We start from the raw sequence: 22371 nt of genomic DNA on the forward strand, positions 1-22371 counted from the left end.
TTTAGAGCCATTTTGTGGGGCTCCTCTCATCCTTTTGAGAAAAAGCATGATATTTAGAAGAAGTGTTCAAATATGGGTAGAAATTGTGAGAGTAATAAGTCCACAGTTGTGCCTTCAACTACATGGCATGCAATAGATGAAATGGAAATGCAACATAGGTCTGTATTCTGCTTTCTGTTACTTCATCAGATATTGTTCTAGCCATCAGGGAGCTTATGAACATTAAACTTCATTTAATAACAGCAAAGAAGAGAGTGTATTATCAAACAATGAAAAAAACCTTTTGTTTTGCATAATAGAGCACAGAAAGCAGTGCAGACCAAAGAAAGCTTTTTGGTGTTTCTAAGGTAGATTAAAGCTAGAAACAAGGGGGATCTTGTCAATGTTTATAAATATCTAAAGGATGGGTGTCAACAGGATGGAGTCAGGCTCATTTTGGTGGTGCCCAATGGCAGGACAAGGGGCAATGGCCACAAACTGGAACACAAGAATTTCCATCTGAACGTGAAGAAAAACTTCCATACTGTGAGGACAGCAGAGCCCTGTGCAGAGAGGGTGTGGAGTTTCCTTCTATGGAGATATTCATAATCCTACTGGATGCTTTCCCATACAACCTACTTTAGGGAACATACTTTAGCAGGGGGTCTCTGCTCCAGGGAAACTTTGGAGCTGAGGCTTGCTTTTTTATGTGACTTCTTTATTGGTGGCCCTTTTTGCATGTTTCCATCTTCTGAGTAAAGGATAGTGAGAACACACCGTTTGAACTGTAGGAAATAATGAAGTAAGTTTAGTGTGCTCATCTGTACTATGGAGATTAATAAACAGCCAAAACACCTGGATTGGTTGTTGGTTGTGTGACTTATGTTGCTGTGCACTGTTGAAGTATTTCAAGAATCAGACAGACTTTTTTTTAAAACTGAACCAGTTATGGAACAGATGAAAGCTGATGATCCTTCACTGCTCATAGCCTGAGTAGATTTCCCATGTTGCCTAAAATATGTCTCAAATAGGTGTTTTAAGCCTAAGGATCCCAGACACTTCTAAGAAAATATCTTTAGATTTGTCAGTCCTGTAAGTTGGTCTTCACTGCATAAACGTTGTTGGATTTGGGGAAATATTTTAGCTATTAGCCCATGAATGCTCTGGTTTCCCAATTTATCTCCAAGCTATTTCCCCTCCTGTGCTACCACCCACAGTGTGCACTGCTGTGTAGGTGCAGTGTTTACAGGTCTGCAACTCCATGAGTTCAGAACGATCTTGCACCAAGGGCAGCGTTGAATACCAGCTCCAGATTAATCAGGTTTAAACAAGATATTTGTTCTCATTTTGCATGAGTGATGGATGTAACACAATGCTTTCTTCTGTGGCAGTTACATAGCTAGAAGATCCTTTTAATGGGATGGGATGATTAGATACTAGAAAATGAGAAAGATGGAAAGAGAGGGACAACATTTCCTTTGGGCTCAATCAAATATGCTTGTGTTTAACATTTACTCCCAGGATATGTTTTTCAATGTTAACACAGGAAATGTTTTACTTAAAATAATTTCTGTTTTGTTTTGCTATTTTGCTTTAATTTTCATGATTATTTTTGTTTTGTTTTTAGACTAGGATTTCTGTGACTGACACAGAAAGACAAAAGGATGAGAAAATCCACGGTTTGCTTTGGAAATGGTAGCAACTTGGAAAGAATCAGTTCTCCTGTGAGAGGATTCTTTGCATTTTTTCATCTTCAAAGATTTTCTTTCAGGTAGAAATCTTGTGTGTCTGATAGCAAATTCAGATGGTTTTATGTTGGCTGGTTTCCTTAACTACTATTCAGATTTTATTTCTATAATGTTCAGTTTTCTTAATCCAGTGTTTGCTTTTGATGAATCTAATTCTTTTGGAGAGCAGTCAAATGTAAAGAAAAGTGATATACCCCATGCTATCACAGTTTTTCCATATGTTTTTCAATCTAATCCTTTCTATGCATCTATCCCACCCTAATTAGATACAACTGATATACAGGTTGTATTTTGGCAAAAGCAGAACTCTGTGAATCCACTGGGCATATCTTTTTAAAATGGAATTACTCTGTCATCAATAGAAACTTTCCTTTGATCAACTTTTTCCATACTTCAGAAGGCTGTTGCATAACTTTTCTTTCTCTAGGTAACAAGTTAAATGACAGTTTTAAGTAACAAAATCAGAGCTCATGCTAAGATTCTGGGCTCACTGCATCTTACTTTTCCCATTGACTTTACATACTAAAAGTTTGCCGCCTTGCTTATCTGATCCTTTCTTTTTTCCTCCCATATTAACTAAAATGATAGAAACAAAATTGATATTTAATTTCTGTAGCAAAGTTCAAATAAGCTTATCATTTTTTGTACAAATATTAACTGTAAGACCAAGCTATGTGCACTCTTCTATCACTTGACTGCTGTTGTCCGGTGCTGAGATAATGTTTGCCTATAGTTCTAGAAATGAGAACAACTATTGATGGCTCTGCTTAGTGCTTAAGAATGCAAAATAGGAAAACAGAACCTGTCATGAAACCAACACTTCATTCCTACACACTTAGCAAAACTGAAAGACAGTATATAAGAGGAAAAGAAAGCTATTGATTGTATCTAGGTTTGTTCACTAATTTTTTGTAAGATAACGAAGCATGGAAATGTGCTACCAACTTCTTCAATGTATTATTGAAATTGAGAGGTTTTGATTATAATTGAGTTGGATGTTTATGTAACTAGAAGAATTTCTTGCCCCCCAACAAGACTATTTCATTACCGAATGCTTTAATTTATACATGCTAAGAATCTTGTGAGGCCCTTTGTGATACACCTTTTCAGAAGTGCTAGATGCGGGTCCATTATCTGATTTCTTTTTTTAATATTTGAGTTCTGACAATTGCAATGTGCTTTTATACTATATTCCACTTAGTAAAGCAAGAAGAGTGGTAGAGTAGCCCTAAAAATTTAATAAAGCTGTAAAGGATTCAGTATTTGGCAAAGATCTGTAGCAAAATTAGGGTATTTTTTCTTTTTTTTTTTTTTTTTTTGCATTAAACGTGATAAAAACATTCATAATTAGTATCTGCATATATTTCTTTTCTACATTCTTGAATAGTAGCCATTTGATGTAGTTTGGAAAGTAGGAGTTGTAGCCAATGAAATTAAATGATAGTTTAGGTAATATAAGTCTGTCTAGCGTAGTTTATCGGACAGTATAGTATAATAACCTAGTAACATAATCTTTCGATGTATTTCTTATTAATACTATATAAGCCAATTAAGATGCCTAAAGTTTCTGCTTACTAATGAAGAAAGCAGTACAATTTATTGGGTGCAGTTATTGGTTATGTGATACTATACTTAAGAAGAAAGAAACTATTGGCTTCTAGTGGTGATCCAAAACTAACTAGCTAGGCTGTAAGCCTCAGGTCTGTTTTGCAGATTGCAAGGCCTGGCTGCATGCTTGGCCTAGAGATGTCAGTGTAGCAGAAGTCAGCTGTGTTACTAGAGTGATTTACTACTACGGCTGTGTACTGTATAGTGAATCTCTTGCAGTCTTTCCAAGACTATTCAGCGTGTCACTGTATGCTTGTCTCCAGTTTCTGTATGCCTTTAATTACAAGTTTGCACTGTAACTGTCTTCATAGTTGCAATAAAAATTTTAATTCTGCGGAGGCATGAGAATGAGGAAAAAAAAAGCGTTTATTTTCTGTGCATCCGTAAATTCTAGAAACACTGAATGGGAAAACAATGCATTGGTGATTAGAATTTCAGGGAAAGATCTACAACTCTGTGTAAGCACTTTTTTCTTCTTCTTCTTTTGAGTAGAAATTGAAATGTCCTTGAATCTGGGAGTTGAGTCTTACCCATAATATTTTAATCTGTTATGTAGAAGAAAAGTGCTAGAAATGTTGACTTGCTTTTATTACATCTGAAGAATTGCATCTATAACCACAGCAGGATAGTTGAGTCATCTAGATTGTATGGCATGTTGTACCTGCTTGGTCAGTGCTTTTTATTACTGCTATATATCTCACAGTGCCAGGGAACACAGAAATTCAGAGGATTGTCTGTAAGAGTTCCATCTTGAAGTGAAAGCTTAGGATAGATTTAAGATCTAATAGATCTTTGGAATGAAACTACCTCCTAAAGAAAACCACACATGGAAGAAGAAGAAAGGAGTAGAATTTTGCTTAGCTTAAATGACCAATTGAGAAGTCTCTCAAGAAAAGAGAAGAAAATGACTGGAAAGAGAATGCTGCAAGTAGAACACTTATTGTTTTGGCAAAATTATTATTAGATAAATTATCTGTCTGCTGGATAGATATTTTATAGTAGATAAGATAAATGGCCAGATTAGCTGTGCTTTGGAAACAGGTGGAATCAGAGAGTAAGTTTGGTTTTAGTGTACTACTGGGTTTTGAGAACAAATGCCAAGATTAGATGAAGCAAGTTCCCCAGACAGAAGACTTGGATAGTCTTTGCTATTTTCATATATTTATATGTTTCCTGTTCTTAGACTGAGATTATCAAAGGAAAAATAAGTTTCAAACCATAGAATGAAGAAATACCTGATACGCACGTAAAATGTGCTTTTACTGTATGACCAAAAAGATTTACAGATGATAGACTGTGTAATCCAAAATGGATCTGACAGTGGAAAGCTTTTAGTCTACAATGGCTGTTTACACTACTTTTGGTCCAAAAAAGAGAAAAATGTTCATCCTAGTGGCCAGCTCAGTCTCTCTGTGGAATAAGCAGGGTGCCCAGAGATCTGATTTAGAGTAGGACTGTGCTACACATCAGTCATCTAATAATATTCATCATTTAGGTTCAGTAAGTTTGATACCAACATTTCTCTGGTCAAATCTTATCCAGGCCACTCTTCCTGGAGCTGTATTGCTTAATAGGGAGTGTCCTATCAAGCTGCTGCTGTTGGTACTGCTGTAGGTGTGGAATGAGCTGTTTTAACATTCTAATCTTTGAGCTTTAGCCCCATGTGAATAGCAGCAGCAGTGGAAAGTTTCACGGAAAAGTACCTATTCAGGACAATATGGGTAGCAAGGTGTAGAAAATAGATATAAGGTTTCTCCGTGGCAGCAACTATAAATCAAATAGGCACATAGTATCTTGGTCATGAGAGGGAAATTTCACTTTTTTTTAAGTTGCTATAATTAGGAAGATGTTTAAAAATAAATTTTAAGCTATGCTAATCTCTGTTAGAAGCTTTTCTTTATAAGTTTTTGAACTGCCTGCTAACCAAACCTCAAATTTGAGCCTCCTTTGCTGATCACCATTTCTTTCTGCCTGCTTCCTTTTGCGTTGCATTATTTTAGACTTTTACTTTGTATTTCATTTTGCTATTGTGGTGCTACTAGAACAAGAAAAACTGCACAATTTAGATAGTGCTTTGCCTTACTCTAAGCAAATCTAAGCTACAGTATTTAAAATATTTATTTGTATTAATTATTTTTTATGCTGCTGAAGAGAAACTTGTCCTGTCAGGAGCACAGAACACAGTAGTTGATAATCACTTTACTCTCTGAAAGGCAACAATAAAATCTGCTAAGCATATCAGGTCTATCAAATCCCCTCGGGATTTCAGGGCTTACTAACCTGTATTTGGATAAGTGGATATTTTAAACAGATGGACTTTTTGGCAGTCACTGAAATTCCTCATCTACCTACATGGAAATCTGACTGACTCTAAAATAATATCTGATTTTGCACATGTAACTGGCATATTGAAGACTGCATACGTGGAAACTGTCCTTTATATAATATTTACGATTAAATACCTTCATTTGGCATTTCATTTGGAAATGCTCTTGTTACAATATATGTCAGATGTCAGCTGGTATTACACTTGTTGAAATTCCCTTCATAAATAAAGATTCCATGTTAATTATTCCACTGATAGCATTGGAGACATCCTTGATTATAGGTATACCAGTACTGACTCACAGCATTTTTTGCTCAAAAGAATTCATTTCTATAGTAAAATGAGAATTTCTGGTAAGGTCTAGTAAAAATTAGTGTCATCTTTATTTGAAAAAATTTGCTACCAGCTCACCGGTGGCTTTCAAGTGGGTGCTCAGAAAGCCCTCAGTGCCATTGTTCCTCCAGGTGTCTGTCTGCAGTCCTTGACTGCACACAGCAGCCACTTCCTTCTGATGTCTTGCAGATCTGATGTCTTGCAGGATTCTGAGCTTATCAGCTCTGGGTGTTCAGCAGTGCGACTGTTCTGTGGTGCTCGGCATGACTTCCACAGGCAGCTCCTCTATAGATTCAGTTGTCCTACTGGGGCATAGGGACCTGCAGAGCATATTCTCACCAGCTCTCACCAAAGGACTTTTATCACAACTCTGTATTACAACTGAGTAAAGAGACAAGAATAGAAGGGGAAAAGATTAGAAATAATAGTTGATGCTGAAACATGTAGTAATATGCCAGAGAGCAACATTGGCGTACTCACATTAAAAGTAATAGGATAGATATCTCTACAAATCTTAATGCTAACACAACTGTTCCCTGAGTGATATCTCAGATTCAGATACTGCAGGAAAGCTGTAGAGGTCTGTGGTTTGGGAGGTGGAGGTTGGGGTTCTTTCTTCTTATCTGCTGCAGTTTGCAAATGACATCATGTCTTTAAGATTATTTGAAATCTACTTTTAAGGCTCCTAGCTCTGATTAAAAGCATACAGATCCAGTTCTTGCAATTTTGGGGTTACTTTGAACTTAAGCATTTCTGTAATAATATTAAAGATTCAAAGTAAGATGATTTTAGTGGGACACACGGATTGGGAATCAAAAGGACTTTTGGAGCTTGATGTAGTGTCTCACATAGAATCACAGAATAACCTGAGTTGGAAGCGACCAACAAAGAATACTGAGTCCAGCTCCTGACTCCACACCTAAAATTTAAACCCTTTGTCTGAGATGATTGGCCAAACACTCTCACAGAATCACACACAGGATTGAAAGGGCTGGAAGGAACCTCAAGAAATCATCAACTCCAACCCCGTGCTCCTTGAACTCCGGCAGCTCAGGGCCACGCCCACTGCCCTAGGGAGTTCCATGCCTATGGTCCTCTGGTGAAGAATCTTTTCCATGCCCACCTTTTCCTAACCCCCACTGTCCCTTCAGGTCCTGTAGCTGTCACCAGAGAGCACAGCTCAGCACTTCTCCTCAGGAGGAGCTGTAGGATGCCGTGAATCATCTCCTCAGTCTCCTCTGCTCTGGGCTGAGAACCCAAGGAACCTCAGCCATTCCTCACTCACCTTCCTCATCTTCATAGCCTTCATTTGGATGCTCTATATTAGTTTTATGTCCTTCTTATACTGTGGCTCCCAGAACTGCACGCAGTGCTCGAGGTAAGGCTGCACCAGTGCAGAGCAGAGTGGGACAGTCACTTCCCTTGAAGAGGCATGTAGGCGCCTAGGGCTGTTTGAGGTACACAGGAGAGTTGTGCCTGGTGTTGTGCCTGATTTCCACCTGTTGCTGTCCAGGTATCCCAAGTCTTCTTGAAATTGGTTTAGAGTTGACATCATTGTCGTAATAAGCTATGGCAAGTTGATTTCTCAGGTATCTTAGAACCTGTAACAGTAGGCCCTTACGTGCGCACATCTGAATTTGGTTTGTAGGCAATGCAGTCATTGGAGCCTAGGGTGAAATTTGGATTAGTGATTGCAAGGTGTCTTTTCTAGAGTGAGTTGGATCATTCTTTATCAATACTGTATATTGTATAATTGTAGTAAGAGGATAGATACCTAGATTGCCTATAAACATCTACGTTTAATATCTAAGTCTAGATTCCATCCCATCCCAAATTATACCACAACATGCTCTGTATTTTTATACAGTATTAACTGATGATTTATTTTACTCTTCAACTTCTTAATCTCTGCTGTTTGTGCAATCAGTCTTAAAGTGAGGAGAGGTTATGCAATGCGAAATGTATACGTCTGTGTATAATAAGACAAATATGTACCAAAACCTTCTTAAAATAGTTTTGATTGCCTTCTTTCAGGTAACTGTTTACAACAGATTAAAGGAAGATTACCAAAATAGGAATGCAATGATGTGTCGTTTCTAATGTGCTAGCCTGAATCATGCTCATATGAAATACCCATTACCAGCTCACTGCAAGGCTGCCAAGCTGCCCACACGTTCCCATGATGAATTTGCCAAGAGAAGCCTGATCTCCTTTAAGCCATCTGCATTTGTTTTGACTCATAAGGCCTTGGATGTGTTTATTAGCTACTGTATTTATTCGTGGTTTATTTGTTAGAAGCTGTTTGTGACTTTGGTTTCAGTTTCCCTTGGTGACATGACTTTTTAAGTTTGCGTTTGAAAATCCAATGGACACAGAATTGAGCTGTGACTATAATTCAAGTCTCCTGACTTTCCTTGAAACTTGAAGTAATTTGATGTGCAATATGCTTTAGCAGGTTTATTATGACTCCTGGAAAACCACATTGACGTTGTAAGTGCTGAATATCAGAATATAGCTCTTCAACTTAGACATTAGCTGCATTTAAAAATATGTGCCAAATCGAACCCATGCCCCTTGACATTTTATAGCAGAAACAAGGGTAGTTGCTTCTTTTTTTGTGTGATCAGCACTGCCCCATCAGCTATCATGCATGGGTGGTCCGAGGGTTGCAATACAGAATTTGTATTTTCATGTTCGGTATTCGTGTCTGAGCTTCATCTTTGAAACTGATATTTGGCACAGGTATTGCTTTCCTGAGGTCCAAACAATGATCCTAGATAACACTGCTTGAGTTGCAGTATTAAGCTTATTCCTTCTTTTTAGCTATAGTGGCACTTTGTGACTGCTCTGGCCTAAACTGCAGTTTGAAGAAGAAGAATTAACTCAGATATCAGAAATAGTTGTCTGCGCACGTGATATTTTGTGGCAATCATGAAAAGAATGTTGAAAGAAACTAGCAGGATCATCTTTAGCTATACTTAGTAATCCAACCTAAATGTCTTGCCATGAACCACATCTGTTTTTAGAAGAATAAGTTTATTACTCAGCGCATCTCAGAGTAATATTCTCTGCTTCCTGGGGTGTTGTCCCTTTAAACAAGTTTTGGATATGGAAAATGAGTATTTTTCTGCTTTCTCCAAAGTGCGAAGTGAAAGGGAAAAACTTGTAAAGCTTCATTTTTGATTGCACGTAGGGAATTTCTTTAAGTACAAATAATATAAAATATCACAAATGGATTTGCAGATCATCAGACTCTTAAACATAGCTTAAAATGCTTGAAAATTCATGTGTGCCATATTCTTTTATGGAAATTTTAATAAAGTTATTTGAATACCTAATATTTACAGAAAAAAAAATTCTCATCTTAGAGGGAAGCACAGTATTTTATGTGCTTGGAAAAGTTTTTATTTAGTGCAAATCCAGAAGGACTATACGTGTATTATGCTATTTTCTCAGCCTATGAAGTCCTCCTTAAAATAAAGCAAAAGAAAATTATATTTGTTTTGACGTGGATTCTTCCCTAACAGCACTGGTGTGGTATGAGGAGCCAAAATTATGAAAGGCAAATGCAGGAGCAGTAAAGGATTTGCTTGAAGAGTGCTATACATACCGAAGTTTAAGTTTTCCAGAGGAGCACATCTCATTCTGTTGAATTTCTGGAGACAAACTTCTGCATAAAATAGTGTGAGCAATATGGGATGTCCTGGGACTGTCAACTAATAGTGACATACCTGAGAAATCTTGAGGAAAAAACTTTTCTCTGGTGACTGGAAAATGTTTTTAGTTCTTCAGCCAAAAGCTTGCTTCTTATTTTATTTTCCTTTTTTTTCTTTTATTGTTATTATTTTTTAAGATACGGAATGGCAGGGTTCTGTCTGTAGGCATATTTCTTCAAAGAAGTGATTGAAATCTTTTTGCAGACTTGTGTTCCATGCAGCTGTGGGCTTTTCTTTGCACACTGTGTGCCAGAATGCTTGTGCTCTGCTCTGAGTTACCGGCTTTTCCAGCAGCAGGCTGCAGGCGGTGGCTTGGAGCCAGCTCTGCTCCTTCCAGCTGCAGCCACAGATGTTCTGCATATCTGCATCCCTTGGATTCGAGTGGATCTTTCCAGATACTGTTGAAATTAGTTCACTCTTAGCATTTTGATACATGGAAAGATCTTTTAATTGAGAGGGTTTTTTTATTTTTGCTTGGCTCTGAGACAATGATCAACTGTTGTCTGCTGTCCCCAAGATATTTTAGAGACTGTGACTTTTATCTCGTAGTATCTTAGATCAGCAGTCCAGAAACTTTTTCTTGTAAAGTAAATGGTACTTCTAGATACATTTTCTTTTTAGTTTCCTCTTCATTTCTTCCTTCACCCTTGCACAGATCGTTTATACTCAACTACTTGTGCTGTCACTTGAGTTCAGATGTTAGTGTTGAAGGTTGTCTTCTGAGTCTCGGGGATGACTTGAGGTCTTACTGGGCTTTGTTTGCTATGACCAGAAGCTGAAGAAAGAGTCACCACTTCTAATACCCTTGGATGTGAACACAGTTTCATCTTTGAAGACAGCATAGTCCTACATGCTGTAATGTTAAGAGTTGTGTACAGTGAGACCTGCAGGTGGAGATAAGCCATTTTTTCTGAATGGATACAGGTTTCTAAAAATGGGCATTTTGGCCTACTAGAACAAAAGGGTACTAGGTCTTTAAAGAAATTGAAGGAGAATGTCTGAGATGAACATTCTGTTGAGGTAGTTCTGGCTACCCATTGATGGAGCTGAATCTCATTAGCACATAAACAGCATGCACACGTAATTTTGGTGCACTTTTTCTTAAAGAGTTAATGTAATCTTTGGAGTCTAATTTGTGTTAAAAGAGAACTTGTCTCTTTGGTGACTGTGAACTGAGACTGAGATAGCTCTTGAAATGTTTTGAATGTACTCTCTGTCTCCTCAAGGGGAACTTGTTGATTTGGTTGAAAGCTGGTGCAAAAAACTGTTTGATTCAAAGTGGTGTTTTTCTGCTTTTCCTGTTATATGGCTGCTACTGAACAAGGAAACTGATGTGTAATTGCATGAAAATAAGCATGTAATGGAGTGGATTGTGGGAAAGCACAGACGCTGGGCAGAGAACGTAGCCAAGAGCTGAGTTAATAAACTGATAAAGATTAAATAACAAAGTAATACTGATCAATGTGTATTAATATAAATAATTGCTACAAGTATTGCACAACATTGCAATCTGAGTAATGAATTCAGAATTAAATGTATTTGCAATGAGTTGAACTTCTTGAAAATGAAAAAAAGAAAAACAGACACAAAAAACTTTCTGTAAAACTGAGAGTAGGAGTTGTGTGTAAGGAGCAATCATGTAAAAGTAAAAAAAAAAAAATAAGAAAGAAAGAAAGAAAGAAAAGCCAATTCTGACAAATGATTTGTGAGAAAGGCAGGTAATGAGGTGAAGAAGAAGAACTAAAGGTTTTACCAAAGCCAAAATATTTAAAGATGCATATGAGACAAAAGCATTTAAGACTTCAAAACTCTTACCCATGAGACTTAAACATAATTGAGTTTCTGATTACGATGGTATATCTGTTGCCTTCTGAAGACACAAAGCAGTGAACAGAAGGAACAGAGTATAGGTAAAGTGTAATGCTTACGGTTGCAGTCACTTGATCTTATGTTGTTTTTAGATTGCCACACTATTGTTCTTCTTGGGCAAATTATTTGTAATACAGAGTGCAAAATGAAAATGTCCGCAGTTCTATTATAGTTGAGCTACATTTACAGGTTGGAAACCTGCCCCATCCAGGTGTGTGCACAATTGGCTCTCTCTCAACAAGGAGCATGTAAGCCACGCTGAACTTAGAGCACTCTCTGCTGGATGGCTGGGAAACAACACTTCAAACATAAAGAATTCTGCAGTAGAAAACTGAATATGAAAAACTAGTACAAGAAATCTAAACCTAAGCCACAAAATGTATGTAGAGTGGCTCTCCCTTTTATAAGAAGATGAAACAGTGTATGAGAAGCGTATGACCATCTCATTAAATCGTCATGCAATGTGTTTCAATCATAATTATTTTCTTGTAAGCATATAGAGGTATCAGAGAAAAAGGGAACTAAAGTTCCATCTTATACATTTGAAAAATTCACGATATCTGTTCTCAAGAAGAGTACACAAGTAGAGAATTTTAAAATCATGTATAGCGTAGTAGGCATAGATGAGCGCTGTGTTTTTGAAGTACAGCCCAAAAGAAATTAACATTTACTGTAGGAGCTGTAGCAACATGTGGAAAATATGCTATTCCAAGATGAAACACTTTTTTAAGAGGGAACTTGGCAAGATGCAGTAACTTTTCTTGTGTCTGTTTTAAAATATAGTTTCCAGCAAGAATGTAAATTGTAGAGTAGTAATTAAAGTTCATATCTTTTTCCTAAATGTGAAGGTAAGCACAAATCTTTCTTTCAGAAGAATCCTCTCTAAGAGATACAGGAAAGGAGGGAAACAGAGGATAATTGGCTTGCCACATTTTTGTCAACACTGATCCACTGAAACTGTGAAGCTCTCTTAAATCCAATCATTTGGAACTGCTGCTGAAGGGTGTGTGTGCATGAGTGTACATGCACAGCTTTTATTTATTTCCTGGGGCAAAAAAAAGTCTACTGAGGATAGAGAAACCTACTTTGAAACCCTTCAGGAGTGTTGACTTTTTCTTCTTTTTTGGTCTTTCAAAATGTAATGGCAGCTGAAGTCACTCATGGCATGCAGGACCACAAAAAAGTAATGTTGGATCAGGAAAAAGCACAGCTTTTGAAACCCCTGAATACCTACATGCATGGAAGGCTGTATCAAAACGATCATTGGCCTTTACTAAACTTGTTTTCACTCACTTTCTTTGTGTGAAAGGAGTATATTCAGTAGATCCGGAGTTGTTTGGCATTTTGAAGAGTTTTCGTCATGAATTTTTCTATTCTTTGTATTGGGGGCATCTTTGTGCTTAGGGGTCACAACTTGATTAATGGCATTTAAGTGCAGACAGTGTGAACAAAATGTGTACCATCTAAATGCAGATAATATGGAGATAGTGATGGAATTGCTGTTTTTTCTTCTTTTTTTTTTCAGTCAGCTGTGATATAACTACTTGAAAAGTATTTTGATGAAAATTAGCATAAGAAGCATAGAACAGTAAGAGGAAAAACAATTTTGTAGTATATTTCTGCTCTGTCGAAATAAGTTCGTTTCTGAAAATGAAATTTTGTCCGTATAATCAAACTGTCCAGTATCAACACATCATCTTTCATCACTAGATGTTGTGTAAAAGGCAGTAATGGTATTGTGTAGAGAACTGTGAATCTGATCTCATGAAACAACATGAGTAGTGAGGGGTACCTTTTGCATTTGCAGTTGTCTTCTTTTTTTTCATCATTTTTTCACCTGCTGATTCTAAGGGTGAAACAAACAAAGAAATTTTGAAATTATATTTATAGAGATAGATGTGAAGGTATCATAGTAGTATTTATTGTCCACAAGAGAATGAATGCAAAAACATTACATTGCTCTTTTTCCCTCTTTTGTGCCATGAATACACCCAAGGTGTTTCCTTATTTTTTTCTGGTTTTGGAAGAACTGAAATGTTTTGTGTTTCTTGTACAACAGCTGTAGAAGACTAGGCAACTGTCTAATGGCTTGTTTATTTTTACTGGTATACATATACATATATCCTCTTGTTGAGTGATAAATGCTATCTAACCTCTAGTATATTATATTTTGAATATGTTTAAGATGCACGATATACATATTACAGAGATAGTACGTTACAGAAATTTTTGGTGTAAACCTAGAATGAACACCTGCAGAACTGCAAGACATGCTCCAAGGATGTAAGAAAGGCAGGCAGAATGTTAAGGAAATGGGACAATGTGTTGGTGGAGCCTCATGTAGTAGTTACAGTGTGAAACATGTACTGATTTGATAGGTCATACATAGAAGAAAACCCTGTCATGTTCCTTTTTATCTCCCAAATCTGATTTCATCAGCAGTCTTCTCTGGCTGCAGTTACTATACCAAAGTAAAACTTCAGTGTTTAGGATCCTTGGTATTGATGTACTACACACACTATCATCTTTCTGCTCTAAAGGCATAGTATTTCTTTCAATAGCTTGAGTAATTTCTGAAATATATTTCTGAATATATTTTAGACAAATATTTCTCATTATAAAAGCAGATTTTTGCCAGATATTTGGCTGTCTACCAATCCTAAAGCTGCAAACATTGTGTTTTATGACTATCTATATAACGTACTAACTACTTTTTAAAGTCTTCTGCATGCTATGAAGAAATCCACGGAGTCTGTAACAAGATTTTTCTTACTGTAGCTGAATGCAAATTTGAAAAACAAAACAAATTTGGATCTGAATATATACCAAACTCAGAATGGCCATGTTTCTGTTGAGTGACTTCACCAGGTTCTGGATCAGCCTCTTTGACTATAAAAAGATAACGACTACTCTGTTCTACTATGGCATTCTGTTAAAAATTCACGTGAACACCTGATATTACCCAGATCTTGAAAAACTTTCAGATATTAAGATCATAATGTTTACACTGAAATGAACATTATCTATGCTCTGCGTTCAGAAGAAAGCCAAACAAATGAGTGTTTAAGAACATTCATTCACCTTTCAAAACCTGTGAACTGCTGTTCTGTATTTGAGCTGTAGCTTAATAACTTTGCAGGGAATAATCCTGCAGTGTTGGAAGATTTTAACTCATTCTGTTCTGGAATGGAGCTATTGTACTCTGCAGAAATGTTCTCTTGTATTCAGAAATAAACTTTTTTTCCAAAATAATTTCATAACTTTTAATTATGTTTAGTATTAAATAGGTTCTTTTTCTGATGCTGACTGATACAATATTTTGCTGAAGAATTGTATTGAAAGATATCTCTCCATCTATATCTCTCTTATGCGTATATATATTTATTGCAGGGCATGGCTTTTACCTTGGAGGAAAGGCAACAACTGAATATCCATGGACTGTTGCCACCTTGCTTTCTCAGTCAAGATGTCCAGGTTTTGACTATTCTTAAGAATTTTGAAAGACTGACATCCGACTTAGACAGGTAAAATATGGCTGTAAAATTGGTATCTAATTATCAAGCGTAGTCCTTTTTTTCTCTGTGATGGTAGATGAGATGAATTTTGAGCTGTTGTTGCTGTTGAAAATTGAGAACTATTAAGCTAAACTCAGCAACATCTTTTCCTGTATATAGATACATACACTTACAAAATATATAAAATATCTAAAGCGTTATAAAACTGTTATGTAATATAGACTTTCAAAGAACAAAGCTGAGATGGGGGGGAAGGATAGCATTTAGGAATACTCATTTGATAAAACTACATAGGTTACAGCATTCCTCTATATTTTTCTCCTATGCCTTGCTTTTCTCTGACATGGCTTGTCTTATCTTTATATAACCAGCAGCTAATAGATACCCGTCTACTGGTGTCTATTTGAAGTTCCCATAATGTTTGTTTTTCATAGAGGCAAAATAGTAGAAGCATGCCCTTCCTTGTCTGTGCAGAGCACATGATTGTGGTACCTTTTCTGCATTAACCAGCATCCAGTGATTTCAGGGAGAGAAATATCAGTCATCAGAGTAGTAACCTCTCAGACTAGAATGATTAAGTCTGAGTCTTTATGTGTAGCATAGCATAAACTGTTACAGAGACACCTCCTTTGTACACATGTATTACCATAGCAGTTAGCTTCTTCTGTCCATATATTTCCATTTCCTCCTTAACTCTTTTGTGAAGAAGTGCCTTCATTACAGGGCAACACAGTTGTTTGTTTCTACTTGAACTGCTGTATTTTCTATTCATCTGTAACTTAAAAGCAGGTAGAAAAGCCTTTTATACCATATTACTATGTGTTTCTTAACTTGCAAGGAACTTTTCTCCTAGTTCAGGTCACAGGAAAAAGAAACACTTGTACTTCTCATAACAACTCAGACGGAAAGCAGCAGATTTAACTAAGCAGAATGCAAGAGGAGACTAGCCATATATATAAATCTCAATTATCTACTTTTCAACTAAAATTTTTGGACATTTTAATAGCCTTTTTCTTTTCTGCAAGAAAAGGAAAAAAAACCACAAAGCAACTGCCAATACTATATGACAGATCATTGAAAATTTGAATGCTGCGCCATTTCAAACATAAAAAGTCTACAATATACCCATCTTTTGATTGCAGTGGTCTCCCACAATCATAGGAATAATTAGCAGAACACTCACTTTGCTACACTAGAAGAAAGGAAAGAGAAATCTGTCTGACACCAGATGCCAGGAAGCAAAGATGAATCCAGGCTTTTCTCCGCCTCGCTGACCCTGTCTGGTGCAGGAGTATGAGGCTGGCAATCTCCAGAGGGGCTTTACAACCTCAGTTGGTAACATGGATACATTACAGCAGCTATGTAATATGCATTGAATAACCTTTGATCAATGTAAAATTGGGAAAATTAAGAACTTAAACACTTAAGCACTTAAAATTATATAAATTAAAAATATAAAAATCCACAAGTCCCTCTGAAATGAAATTCTTTCTTTAAGAAATCACGTGTATTCTGTGTATTCAGACCCAGCAGGTCTGAATTGGTTCTTCATGTCATGCTATGTGATAAAGAAATATTATATGAATTATATTGTAGAGGTGTTTTCTTCAGTTTTTAGCAAAATAAAAACACTTGAGTGGTAGATGTATAGGTATACATTTCATAGAAGCATAGAACCTATCCTGTCACTGACACCAGAGAGCAATGCACCCTGTGAAGAGTGGTTGGCTGCCATGAAGTCTCCCTTCAGCTCCTCTGCTCTGGGCTGAACAAACTGACAGAAAACTTGGTAGTATTTGCATGCAGAAGATGCTTCCTTTACAGGTTATGAACTTGGGCTTCTTTTCAGAGGCAAGATGTTTGTGTGAATTGAGGGTGAAAAGCTTGTGCGTGCAAAATGTGATTTGCAGCCGTTTGTTTAACTGTCTGCAAATTTTATTGGAGCGTGTCAGTAGACACCATGCTCTGCAAGCGTGCATACTACATGTGTGTGAGCTCAGAGCCATTTTTTAAATTAAAAAAATACTGTCCTTCAAGACTCTGTGTTAATTCTGGTCTCCTGTAGTCGCTATCATGTTGAAATATACTAGAAGGAGAAGGAAATGTGATCCTGTATTACTATTTGAGTCCTATCACTGATGGAGACTGTTGAATGATTTGATTGTTTTAACTGGAAATTGAAAGACAGTCTCAGTGGTGCCTGTACAGGAAGGTATTCAAGGACAAACTTGTATGAGAGCATGCATCTGATGCCTTCTAGTGAAAGCAAAGATAAGAATTCTAGACAAAAAGTTACTTCCCGCATGCATCTAGTCTTCTTTCCCAAGAGCAGTGGTTGAGAAGAGAGGAAGGGATGCTATTGTTTTCTTCCTGAAACTAGAATTTGGTTGTGGGTGTGTATTGGTGTGTTTTATATCCCAGTACAAAAGATTACATATGTGCATTTGGATATGACAGTACCAGATGCTACTAAGTGCTTTAGATAGAAGAGTATTATCTGACGAAACGTGTGCTGTGTAAGACAGTGCTGTACACTGGCAGGATTGTAGCCTGCTCTGGTTTTGATTGGAAAACATGTCTGTGCAAATTCATGAAGCAAAGCTGATAGTACCATGGCATTACATGTTTTGGCATGGCTGATATTCCTTTGCTGATTTGCAGTGTGGAATTTCTGTGTTCTGAAATACCGCAAGTTCATATACAAGATGAATGTGAAACAGAAGCAAGTACACTGCCTGGTATGCTTGGCAAAAAAAAAAAAGCCAATAACAGAAAATAATTCTGCTTCTCTAACTTAATGTGGAAAAGCTGCAACGAATTCTACAAGTAATACGATTTTTCCCCCCGTATGTTCCTAATTGTCTTTATTTTTGCTACATGTGGACGCTGAAGTCTTTGCCCTTTAGACAGACATATGTTCTATCAGAGTTTTTCTTTCTCCAAACAGTTATATTGGTAAAAGTTTTACTGAACATGTTAGCATAAGGAGAGGGTCCATCTCTTCATTTTTTCCCGAGAATATTGTATATTTTTATTCTTTAAATTCACTGTTTTAAATAACATTGACATTGTTAAAGAAATCTATGTGACTTTACACAAGTTATACAAATTATACATACACATATATGTATATTTCTTCCAAGTTTCCTTTATTTACTCTCATGTCTTGCAAGCTAAGAGCAAACAAATGCTATTGTTTTTTGTTGTGTTTGCTTTTGTTATTCTATGTTATTCCATGTGTACACATTTGAATGTGTAAAATGAAGGTCAATAGGGCACATGTAGAGTAAATTACCCTAAGAAATAGTCTAATTTTCCAGTAGCTATATCAGTTTTCCTTTGGTTTTTGGATGGTATTTGGTTTTTATCTGTTTATTGCTTTTGTAATTGATTCTATTTTTAATAGAATCAAAGAATCATGGAATGGCTTAGGTTGGAGGAGACCTGAAAGCCCACTGCTCCCCACCAGCTCTGTTTGCCCAGGGTCCATCCAACCTGGCCTTCAGGGAGGGGGCATCCACAGCTCTCTGGGCAGCTGTGCCAGCGCCTCACCACTCTCTGAGTAAAAAATTTTTTCCTAACATATAGCCTCAATCTCCCCTCTTTTAGCACTCACATAGCAATCTAGCACTACAAGTTCTTAGGTGAAGTGAAGGCAAGGAAGCAGAATGACATAGGAAAAATGTGAATACTTGGCTGTCTCCACCGCCTTCCTTGCCAGTTCTTGGTTTTCTACTTCTGAACCTTTTCCTTGAAATCTTTGTTCATGACTCCTTGTATGAGAACAGATAGTATTTTTCTCCCTTTTTATAGCACAAATGATCATTCTCAACATTTTATTGCTCGTTTTCACTATGTTTTTAATTACATGTGGTCTTTAGTAAAAGATTCCATGAAATACTGCATTTTAAGTGCATCTTTTTTAAAACACAATGCTGAAAACTTCTTCATGGTTTTAATTCTGTAGATTACTGGATTTTGCTAGGAGATGCACAGTGGTTGTCTAATGCCTTATAATGAACACCACATTGAGGATGAGAGATTTTTGGTTTTTCTTCTTAAAAGGAATTTCTCAGAAAGCTGGAGCTCATAAGAAAGTAGTTTGAGGAAATATTTTATACCTATGGAAAATCAGCCTTCCAATCAAAATTGTTCTTATCTGGAAATATTTTTCTTCTGATAATAGTATCTATTATGCTGATTTGGTAATGGCCAAATATGCAATATTTTAAATATGATTTTATTTACTGTGCTATTTATTATCTTTGTAATTTTTTAATCATATCCCAAATATGAAAGTGGCATAATAAATACAAATAAGAAAATCAAATCCCAATTTATTGCTCAAGGACAGAAAAAACAGAATGGAGAATTTTAGCAAACAGAATGGAACCCCTAGAAGAAGCTTTTTAAAAACCTTTTAATTTACTCTGTAAAAGATTTCTTTACAGCATTTAAAATCCAGAATTGCTCTGAGTAATTAGAAAGGGCAATGAAAAGGTATTTTAAAGTTTTAAATAGCTGCTTCTCATTTTAAATAAAACTGGTAAAAAGGAGAAAAAACATATGGGCAACTTGTTCACTTGGCTTGCATGAATGCTTGTAGTCTCTGATACAGTGCAGGCCTAAATACACCTGGTAGTCTCTAACACCACTTTGATATCACAAACAAATGAATGCCTTCAAATGTATTTACAACTGTAGGTAAAGGAACTTGAATTTCATGGTAAATGTTGGGATAATCATTCTCAACTGAAAGGTTTTAATAAAGAAAGTGCTCCAGGAATACAAGGAGATTGAAAGATATGCCATATCATGATAAAGTGCTAGGAAAATTAAAGGTTGTAAGGAAATGTACTAATATGAGGGAAAATTAGTATATATGTATTTGCAGCTGAGAACTGCACGTGTAGAAAAACATTAAAACTTCCATGTAGAAAGGAAGATAATTCAGGATATCTCATGATGATGGTATTTAGAGCACATGTTCAACATTTTTATTTCAAAATCTGTCTGTATGGAGGTCAGAACACCCTTAGTAATACAAGGTATTTAACTGGTTTGCCTCTTACTCCTGCCATATCAGTGCAGTCTCCTCTTGCCAAAGGGGCTGCACTGACCATTTGTATTGGGCTTGTTGAATGCTTCTTTAGCTGATGGATAAAGCTAAGCTTTAACAAAACAGCTGAATATTTGTTAAATTGCTTAGGTTCATCAGATTCCAAAATATCAATTGTTTGTGAACTGACCAGACTCTTAGCTAAGAAATAATTGTGTAACTTGAAGTCACTAGAAATGAAGACTCTCATTTGCAGTGTCATACCCAGTGATCCTAGCTGGGATAATGAGTAATTCAGTATTTATTCAGAGTTAGAGTGATGATAGTCAGAAGTAGACCAGAATAAGCAAGATATTTTTTCATTCTCATTTTTCTGATGTTTTAATATGGAATTTCTGTTTACATAAAACTAAAACTTCTTCAAATGCAATCCAAAATTGATTTATGTTAGAAGACAAAGAAAAAAATTGTAGATTTCATTACAAAGATAAAATTCAGTGTTGAAAGATATATGTCAGCTCTGTTTTTGAAAGCTTTGTTCTGCAGCATACTGATAAAGTATTTATTTGAAGTATTTATCTGGTTTGCGGAGAATTTGCTATAAAGGCAAGAGAAGAAAAAGCTGTATTTTTTAGGTTTTTTTTCCTTCAAGTGAGTAATTTTGTTTAATTTTTCTTTTAATAACTACTTAATTTCAAATGAAATAGTTTATATGTATGGTTTAGGTTTCTGAAAGACTAAAAATTGTCTTGCAGCATAATGTTTTATACCTGGATCAGCTCAGATTGAACTTCCTGATGGTGTAAAATATGCCAACGTTGTGATCTTTTCAGCTTCTCTCTGTCTCAACCACTTAGTTATCCTTTATGTCTGAAATAGTATTGTCTTTAAGCCAGACAGGAATTTAAATATTCTAGGCAGGAGGCTAAGAGGCTGTTGCTTTACAAACATAGCTTTAATTAATTATCTGGGCACGTTTTTGTTTCTGAATTTACTTCATATATTCACTTGATGCCTGCCTAATTACATCTAATTCTCTGCAGATACATTCTACTAATGAGTCTTCAGGATCGAAATGAAAAGCTTTTCTATAAAGTGCTGACTTCTGACATTGAAAAGTTCATGCCTATTGTTTATACTCCCACTGTGGGACTGGCTTGCCAGCATTATGGTTTAGCATTTCGGAGGCCAAGGTATGTAAGTTTCAAATAAAAGTAATTGTATCTTATTTTCTTCTTGGCAGATTTTTGCATGGGGGGTTCTAACATTGCTGAATGTAAGCCAAAACTGTAATAGTTGAGATAAATCAAATTAAACTTTTGGTCTACGTTAAACAATCATTTGTGTTGCATTAAGAAGGTAAATGCTTGTTTTAATTGTGTTAAACGTGGATAAATTTTTATTCTCGTTAACTTAATTTGACTTTCTTGCAATCCAAGCTGCATGTTAGAACACTATAAAAGAATGGATCATTTGTCTTATATTTGTTTTATCAACGTTAAGAGTATTGGCTTTTACCTATGTATTTACATTATAGGTGCTCTACATACCACACACATATATGCAGATAGAATGCATACAGTCTAAGGGATTGTTAAGTGTGTATGCTTGAACATCATAGAAATAATAAACCTGTCTCATTGCCTGATATCCTGTGGTTTCACAGGCTACTGGAGTGCTTTTATTCTATATGTGACATCTGTTTTTTAAGGTGATGGGGAAGTGGTATGAAAGAGATGTAATTTCTGTCTACTTCAGTTTAATTTTGTCTCTTGAACATCGGCCCACAGAGTCTGAGATTTATGGTGGTTGCTATTTGAGAATGTTGTGTGTAACAGCAGTGCATTCAGTCTTTAGGGCCCGTATAAGTTGGTAATCTGTATAGTGAAGGCAATATTTTTGCTTCAGTCAGAAACAGTTCCTGAGGCTGTGTGAACAACGATGCATCTTTGCTCCAAATACAAAACGGAACAATACTTTGGAGTGTTGTTCTATTTTCCAGCAAAAGAAGAGATAGATAGATGAGCAACACGTGCGCAATTCTGTTAGGAGACTTGGATTTTTTTACATCAGTTGTTCTTTTTTACATTGATCAAAACCAAGAAGTTTGCAAGACTAAAGGAACAAATGATTGCTGACATTGTCTTCAGCAGGAGGTATTTGAGGTACAAGGCTTAGCACTTCAAGGTTTTGTTATTAATGTAAAAATCATTTTGGC

At 36.2% G+C, this 22371-nt stretch overlaps 1 protein-coding gene across 2 annotated transcripts in view; it reads left to right on the forward strand.

Moving 5' to 3' along the window:
* The window catches only part of ME1 (malic enzyme 1), a 157136-nt gene that overhangs the window by 24327 nt on the left and 110438 nt on the right, over positions 1-22371 (forward strand). For both annotated transcript variants that reach the window (XM_010707673.3, NM_001303206.1), the window contains 2 exon segments: positions 14970-15103; positions 21197-21346. In XM_010707673.3, the coding sequence (XP_010705975.1) occupies positions 14970-15103; positions 21197-21346 (284 nt within the window).

The sequence above is a fragment of the Meleagris gallopavo genome, chromosome 2, assembly GCF_000146605.3.
Source record: "Meleagris gallopavo isolate NT-WF06-2002-E0010 breed Aviagen turkey brand Nicholas breeding stock chromosome 2, Turkey_5.1, whole genome shotgun sequence".
NCBI classification, from domain to species: Eukaryota; Metazoa; Chordata; class Aves; order Galliformes; family Phasianidae; genus Meleagris; species Meleagris gallopavo.